This window comes from Malurus melanocephalus, unplaced genomic scaffold (genome assembly GCF_030028575.1).
Source record: "Malurus melanocephalus ecotype Western Australia unplaced genomic scaffold, MMel_1.1 scaffold_11, whole genome shotgun sequence".
NCBI classification, from domain to species: Eukaryota; Metazoa; Chordata; class Aves; order Passeriformes; family Maluridae; genus Malurus; species Malurus melanocephalus.
The window spans coordinates 2085604-2094510 of NW_026623243.1; the positions used below are offsets into that span (position 1 = coordinate 2085604).

Here is an 8907-nt window from a genome sequence, read left to right on the forward strand (position 1 = left end):
TGTGAAAAGAGAAGCTCTTATACAATTTTAGTCTGATAACTAGGGCAGAACCGTGAATCAATGGAGGTAATAGCAACATGCAATGAAGTTCAATGAGGTCATAATTTTCCACTGCTTAAAGATATGCAACACATCAACACAAAGACACACAGTTACAGAAAGTCACCAACTGAGCTGGAATATGGAAGTGCCTTGCTAATGTAGCAGAACTCTTTCAAAGCAAGACACATCCTTTTTATTGGTCAGTTTACCTGAATGTATTTGTTGGTATGGTCACATCCTTCTTGCAAATGTTGCAAACTCTCCCTCTGCAAATGGCTTGGTAGTGGAGCCTCAGATTGTCCTTTAATGAGCTTCAGCAATTGAACAGGCATAGTTGCTTTATCTAAACACAAAATATAAAGAGTCCTGAGGTTCCTCATCTTGCTGACATTAAGAGTTACTAGAAGTTGCAGCTTACTCAGAAGAGGAATACTTATCTATATCATAATAAGGAAGTTTCATTATGTAAGACTAAGAATTTTCAGAGGGATTGGCCTCATCTCTGAGTATCGTAAATAGCAAGAAAGTAACATTTTCTTTTCAATAGACAACCATCTAAATCAGTTGATTTTTCAAACATTCCAAAACACCATAAATGGCAAATATTGCTTTACATACAAWTAAATAGAAATGCACATAAATGCAAAGAGTAATGTAAACAATGTTAATATTTTATGTACAGAAATGCAGATAAAAAAACAAGCAAAGACTTTGAATGACTCCTTCCCCAGCACAAGATCATAGACAAAGTCTATATTCAGTTTTTCTCCTGTAAGAAAATTTGACTGCAAGTAATTAAATGTCATTTTCACTTAAAATGAACAAAAAATGCTTATGTACAGATTTAAAACTTTTCATCAATGAATCAAGTAATGCAAAAGTAATAAAGAAAATAAGATGGGCACCTACAGACGCTAAGCACGGAAGGCACTAGGAAAAAGCAAAGAAATGTAWGACTCTGCCATCTACTGTCTGCCCTCACTGTACTAAAAGTCAATGAAATAAATTATTAGTGATAGTGTTATAATCCTGAGAATATGGGAGAGGAAGAACAGTCCATTATAGTGAAGTTACACATAATAGAAAAAAGTGATCTAGCAAGAAATAGTTACTGCTGTATTTTCTCATTACATGATCCTCTCTTTTCTTCTGGAGGTATCTTTGGTCTTTGCTGTAAAATTTTTATTTCAAGTGGGTATCCACAGGAAAGTCACAACATTATCAATCTTCTGCTTCCAGTAAATTTTAATAAACTAAGGAAAAAATGCCCTCTGTTTACTGAAAACCCAGATGGCAGYATTATAGCCAGAGTCCTAATTTCAAACAGAGTTTTAGCGATTTTTATGTGACAGTAAAGGACAGAAAATAAAGTATTTCCTATAGCTTGGAATGGACACAAAAATTTGGTATTTTACTCAACAAAAGCTTAACCTACATTTCGGTTTCCATTCAAAAAAGCTTTTTCAAAGCTAAGCAGACTGAACTCCTACAAAATATTCACTTATAATGAAATGGCATTGGAAAACCATTGCAAAACGGAAAGACCACTGSATCATAAATTATAAATATACGTCAATGCATAGAGGTGCAGACAGCAACATGGTAGCCATTCTCTACAAAAATATCTTTTCATTATTCTTCAGTAAAATGAAAAATCTGCCTTACTGTCCCTCCAGTATCCAAAGATATCAGACTTCACTAATAACTCACGACTATTTCTCTGGTTRTGAGTGACCTTCCTTTCTCCTTCCCCATATTCTGGGCAACTTCAGAGTGCTGTTATTCTTGTCTAACAGATATGAGTGACTGTAGCTTCTTGCTTCTGATATATCAATAAAATACTTTGGTTCAAGGACTTCTCAGCTGGAAGGCTACACATAGGATGACTGGCTTTTGTTTTTTCCTAGCCTCTAATTTACATGAGGAATGAAGCATTATGAAATTACCACAATCCTCATTCTCTGTCCCCTGCGTTGCTCAGGAGGAGGAGTGAGAGAAACTGGGAGTGGAGCTATCCCAGAAGATGGGAGAGGTGGGTGAAAGGTCTTTAGATTAGTTCTTATTTGTCATTCTCCTACCCTAATTTGAGCACCAATAGGTTAAATAATGTTGTTTGAGTCTTACTGTCCATGTAAATGGTGACGGATCTTCCTGTCTCAATCACAAGCTTTCAGCTYATTATCTCTCCCCTTAAGAGTGGCCCCGGTGGCCAGCCAGAGTCAACCTATGGTAGCACAAAGCTGGGAGGTACAGTATTAGACAGGTTTTAACTTCTGCTTGAGCTGAAGAACATGTAAAAGCCTGCTACAAAAGTACAGATGCTGTTCCATCCCTGTCAACTGCTTTGACTAGGAGGAGTTACAATTTCTGTAAATGTTACTAAATGAGGCTAAAAATGATGCCTTTAATCTGTAAGTTTTCAAACACAAACAAGGACAGCTTTGTCATGGATTTCAAACCTCTACTGAAAAGAGCAACTACAAGATTTACACAGCTTTTCAGTTCAAAGTATCTACTTCACACTATTCCAGTAGACTAAGAAACTGATCTATTCCACGGAGAAACAATCAACTTCAAAGTTAATCAGCAGTATTGATTTTCACCCAGCAACAGTATAATGAGCCAGGGAGATATACAACATAACAGATTAACATTTTTTTTAATCCTGTTTCTCTCTGCTACAGTCAGTTCTTGAGCAATTAAACAGACTTTTCTGTTTGTTTTTTTTCTTTCCCCATAAAGATGTCTTAACAATACAGAGGATTTTGTTATAATACAAATTTATGTAAATAACATTCCAGGAGAAAACAAGCAGATTTTTTTTTTTCAGATCTTAAGGTCATATGTTTTAACTGCTAATCTCTGAAGCTCCCAGATTCTCATTCTCTGCAATTAAAAAACAAAGACATGAATACCGAACTCTAACAGCTATGAAAGTAAAGTTTCAAAAACAAACAGATATAGCACTGGTTTTCAAAACCTACATGAAGATATTGTTAGGGCCGTCCTTGGTGTTCCCAGCTCTCCTGAAGAGCAACCAAGTGAAAGTAAGTCTGTCAAGTATCTTTGTTGCTCTCAAAWGCCTGATTAACACTGTACAGGAGCAACAGGGATCATTCCAACTTGAGCCTATGAAGCCTATAAATGCTGTAAATGGAGCTATTCATACAAAAAAAAAAGAAAAAAAAGCCCAAACAAAAACAACAGAGACTGAAAAACAGGCAGACAGCATCACGGGACACTCCTTGAATAGGACTGAGACACAACACATACAAAAAAACAGAAGGAAGGTTGTGAACTACAAAAACCTTTTGCCTTCCACTAATTAAAGTGACAAAAGATGGAGAGTGAGCAACCAAAGAGTTTAACAATTTTAACAAAGTATTATATGAAAGAATTTTGACTGTTTAAAGAAGACTGTACACTCTATGTGGGGTGCAACCTGCAATTCAACACCCCCAAAGAGAATGTGCTRTGCATCACTTAAGTGAAATGTATCACTGAGGATGGCTGTAGTTTTAACTCTTACATGTTGCTGTGCCCTATCCCTGACATCCTGCCTATTAATTTTCTAGACCTTAAATTTCTGCAGTGGAACATTCTACCTCAACACACTGTCTCCAYTGCATACAGCATAATAGCATGCATTCCAAAAGCAGAAACCACATCTTCAACCACAGCACACCAAAAAACAGCTGCTTAGTAGAAATGGCTTCTGAACAGGGATTGACCTTCTGCTGAAAGAAGCAGTCATTTTATCTTGTTTCTTTTCTGGTAAAAGGATATTMCTCTACCAAAATATTGCAGTCACAAACCCCCTCTCCCTCTAGGTCCAGGAGCAAGAGAAAAATTCCTATAATATTTCTGAAGGACTTCACCCTATCCTTCTCACTTGCAACTTGAGAGTAAAAGCACCTGCAGATCTGAATTACGTGACTTGGTCTGGATTGGGGTGAATGCAGAGAAACAAGAAAAACTTTCAGGCACATAATATTTTCATCAGTTCCCACAGAAAGCAAAAAAAATAGCATTTCCTTTTAGGTGTAGCACATGCCAAAAACATGCCCTAAGAGCCTGGTAATTACAGTGTTTAAAACTTCAGTTTTAAACAAYCCAAGATTTATGTACTTAGAGAATCAGACAGTGGCTTTGAAAAACTGCAATTTTTGAGCTGTGCACTGCAAAATAGGGTGCTAGGAAGAATCTGACCACTTAAGTCCTTTTGTGAAGGCCTTCTTGTTTCTCTAGTTTTTTTAAAACCTTCACTGTAATTAAAAAAAAAATTAAAAACCAAATTCTTAAATTACATTTAGAATAACATCAGAATCTAATCTCTCAAATTAGTTATGTCACCCTTCAGCATACACCGAAATCATTAATAAACCACAAGCTGTAGYTGCAAGTGAAGTTAACACAGCCACAAAAAATACAGAACTTTTGGCATGAACTCCAGTGCAACATGACTGAAAGACAGGAACAAAAGAAAAATAGGCCACATAGGAAAAGCTAATTTGTTCTTATCATTAAGACAATTCATCACTGTTTCTCCCCTTCCTCCACGATTTTCTATGCAAAGGAAATAATAAAAATTTGCGTGGRAATTAGCATAGCAAAGAAGTACAAAGCTTCTAAACTATTTCTGTATAAAAAACTGCAGATAGCAAGCTCAGTAAACAAAAACATTCTCATCCAAGGACATGAACTAAAGGTACCAACATGCCTTACAACTGTCTAAAGCCAGGGAATATTCTAGCATTGGAAAACCCCTTACTAGCCATGACAGATGGATCACACTGACTTCTGTTAGAACCAGAAATCACTCCATGTACATTCTCAATATACAAGTTGCAGGATTCTGTTGACCAAGGAGAATCACTAGGATTTAGTGAAGTTTAACTGAATTTCTGCAAATTATAACAAATCAGAAGAAAAGTAATTTCAATAGTAACGGAATGATGTCCCATTATAGACTTCATGTATCTGAGGACAAATGACAATGCAAGTAAAATCGGGTTGTAACAGTCAAAGTCTTAGGCTTTTCTTCCCAGATCAAGAGAAATAAACATTTTCTAGAACAGGACAGAGATCACAAAGCAAGCTTTTTCCCAACTGTCTTTATCTGAGTAATAAATCCCCCTTGTTTTTCTTCCAGGTATATGATTCTGTTATTTTGTTCAGTAAAAATTSATCAAGACACATTTAAAAGAAGGAAAAAAAAGGCACAAAAAACTGAGCCCCTARTATCATCCTACATTAAAAATAAGATGCTTTACCTGTTTTAGTTCATACTCAAAAAAAATCTTAAAAACCAATGAAATATTATAGACAACAGAATCTCACTGTAAACCTGCAAGCTCTTAATCCTGAAAAAAACAAAACTGAAAAATATGCCTAATGATATTTTCCACTTTGACTCAGAATTAACTGAGGAGGACGGCAAAGTTAGCTCTGTTCTTCTCTTATAGTTTATTATCATAGTACATCAATCCATTTCACAGGATAGCAAGTACTTAACTCTGCCTGCATAACTCAGATCCCCCCAACACCTGAGCTTTCTTCAAGCCTAAGATACACACAACTGGGTCCCAACTCTAGCTCTCAYTACAAAAAATGGACTACTCCTCAGAACACACCCTTCCTTCAAGAGCTMATGAGAAATTATCTGTGGAGCACAAAAGCAAAGAAACACAAGAAGTGAGAGGTAAATTGGAAAATTTGGTCCTTTCTCTACAACCAAGAAATACTTCAGTCACAGACAAAAATTACTTGAAGAGGATAATGACATTCTGGGAAATAAAAGAGAATAAAACACACGACTGTGTGGACTTCTGGAGGGAACCTCACCAAAGTTTCATGAAGAATGAAGGAATAGCCAAGAGAATCAGCAACTCATTGATGTGGTCAGTCACAGTCTTCAATGGTAGATACCTGAAGCCCCTGTAAACACAAATACTAGTAAGTGCAACTCTTGGGCTAATTGTGGATTAAACAATTATGAAATAGGTAACGCTTCACTTTAAAAGCACACACATGTGTAGATGTGCATGCAAAATTTTATCATAAAAATGAACATTTGCAGCTTGAACAGAATACACAGAACAGAACTACCACAAACCCAACCTGCAGACACAAGAGAAAGCTTTTGTCATACAGTGGACTTAATGAAATCAAGAGGATCATCAGTGAACAAAGCATGTAGTCTGCCTAGAATTTTCACAAAAGTCTGATTTTGTAATGTATTATTTTTTGAGAGTTCTCATGAGGTGAAAACATCACATCAGGTTAAATAAAGCAGGAGAAATCAAGTCAGTAGCCCTTAGATGCAAGGCCCTTAGTACTCCCTTAGCTGTAAGGCTTCAGCTTGCACTTGCTGTAGATCTTCAGGCAATTATCATTTTTTGAAAGTTTGTCCCAGGCTACTCTTACTCTTTATTACACAGGTAATAAAATACTTTCATTAGAATACAATTAGATTCCTCAAACAAACAAAACCTCCTTTATTTCAATTAAAATCTACCCATCTGATATTGTGCAAAAGAGAGCAGAATCAAACGTTACCTGAGGAAAATGGATTCTTAATAGCCACGGTTATCTCAACAATACTTCTGCTCTAGAAAGGCACTGCAGAGCAGAGACCTCAGGAGGACAGAGCTACTCTGCAGAWCCCACAGGTCACAAGATACGAACTAATCGCTTCAGAAAGTGAATCCATCAGCTTCAAGAAGCCGAGATCTTTAAAATCAAGACCTTAGCTGCACCAGCAAAGGCGTATTACTAACAAAACTCCCCTTTCCGTTTACTCAGTGCCCGCTAAACTTCCAAACCCATGGCGCGCTGTGCGGGGACTCAGTTTCCAGAGCAGAGCCCGTGTGCAGAGCAGCTGCGGGAGGAGAGGCGGGATGTCTCACAGCGGCAAGCACAGCCGGGCCGCAGAGACGCGTTCCCTGTTTATCCCGATCCCGCTCCCGCTCCCTGTCCCTGTCCGTGTCCCGCTCCCGCCGCGCCGCCTGCGCCACTTCCGCCCGCCCCGCGCTGTCCGCGCACTGCGCATGTCCGGGCGGGGCGCGCATGCGCACAGGCGGCGTGGGGTAAACCCGTTCCGTCAGGAGAGGGACAGGAACAGGAACAGGGAAAGGCATAGGGATAGGGGATAGGGGACAGGGACAGGGACAGGGACCGGGACAGGAATAGGGACCGGGGCAGGAATAGGGATAGGGGATAGGGGACAGGGACAGGGACAGGGACAGGGACCGGGACAGGAAAAGGGATAGGGATAGGGATAGGGATAGGGATAGGGGATAGGGGACAGGGACAGGAATAGGAACAGGGACAGGGATAGGGGACAGGGACAGGAATAGGAACAGGGATAGGGGACAGGGGCAGGGATAGGGGACAGGGACAGGGATAGGGATAAGGGACAGGGATAGGGATAGGGGACAGGGACAGGGATAGGGATAGGGATAGGGATAGGGATAGGGATAGGGATAGGGATAGGGATAGGGTTAGGGGACAGGGACAGGGACAGGGTTAGGGGACAGGGACAGGGATAGGGGACAGGGACAGGGAACAGGGATAGGGATAGGGGACAGGGATAGGGACCGGGACAGGGACAGGGGACAGGGACAGGGACAGGGGACAGGGGACCGGGACAGGGACAGGGGACAGGGGATCTGGACAGGGACCGGGACAGGGGACCGGGACAGGGAGCAGGGACCGGGACACGGAACCGGGACAGGGATAGGGGACAGGGACTGGGTCAGGGACAGGGAACAGGGACCGGGACACGGAACCGGAACAGGGACTGGGACAGGGACGGGGACGGGGATAGGGATAGGGGACAGGGACAGAGACAGAGACAGGGACAGGGATAGGGAGCGGGACAGGAACAGGGACAGAGACAGCGTACAGGGACAGAGACAGGGTACAGGGACGGGGACGGGGACAGGGACGGGAGACAGGGATCAGGGACAGGGGACGGGGACAGGGACAGGGGACGGGACGGGGACCGGGGACAGGGACAGGGACAGGGACAGGGAGAGGGATAGGGGACAGGGACAGGGGACAGGGACGGAGATCGGAACAGGGACAGGGGACGGGGACAGGGACAGGGGACAGGGAAAGGGATCGGAGACAGGGACAGAGGACAGGGACCAGGACCGGGACTGGGACAGGGACAGGTACGGGGGACAGGGACAGACTGACTGCAGCGTACCGATGCTCTGCTGTTTTCTGTTCTGATTCTTTTTTTCATGTCTGTAAGAGATCTGCATAACAATTAAAANACAGGGACAGACTGACTGCAGCGTACCGATGCTCTGCTGTTTTCTGTTCTGATTCTTTTTTTCATGTCTGTAAGAGATCTGCATAACAATTAAAATTAAGGTGAACTGAAATCACGGAAGGCTTATATACTATAGGTGGATTAAATTAAAATCATTTGGAAACATCAATTTTGACTCCAAAGTAATGGCTACTTGATCTTCTCTTACTTCTCTTTTGCTGCTTCTGTTTGCTGTTACTTTTTCTAAATTTACTCTTAAATTCTTTTTATAAAGTAAAGTTAAACATAGAGGAATTGGAGTTTATGTCCCTTCCTGTATAGGATCAAAAGAGAAAAAAATTGGGCAGCTGTATATAAGAGAATTTTGGTAAAATAATACCCCAGTTTTATGTGTCAACAAACCAATAATTGAGTCTGCCAGAAAGATAGCCTAAAGTCTGTATTTCTTTAATTTTTATTTCTATTTTTTAATGGTAGTCATACTGCTCTTCCAGAGGGTGGCTCGGGGGCAGGGACGGGGCGGGGGCGGGCGTGGGAAAAGCTGCGAAAAGAAAGCGCGCCCTGTCCGTGTCCCGGGCTGTCCC

General features: G+C 41.1%; 1 protein-coding gene across 1 annotated transcript in view; it reads right to left on the reverse strand.

Annotated features, from left to right (window-relative positions):
• Window positions 1-7020, reverse strand: part of POT1 (protection of telomeres 1) — a 59247-nt gene extending 52227 nt beyond the window's left edge. Inside the window, exons 1-3 of the mRNA XM_057378679.1 lie at window positions 6601-7020; window positions 5887-5979; window positions 252-385 (exon numbers count right to left, since the gene is read on the reverse strand). Coding sequence (XP_057234662.1) covers window positions 252-374 — 123 coding nt within the window. The 5' untranslated portion in view covers window positions 375-385; window positions 5887-5979; window positions 6601-7020. The remainder of the gene's footprint in view (window positions 1-251; window positions 386-5886; window positions 5980-6600) is intronic.
• Window positions 7021-8907: the final 1887 nt, after the last annotated feature.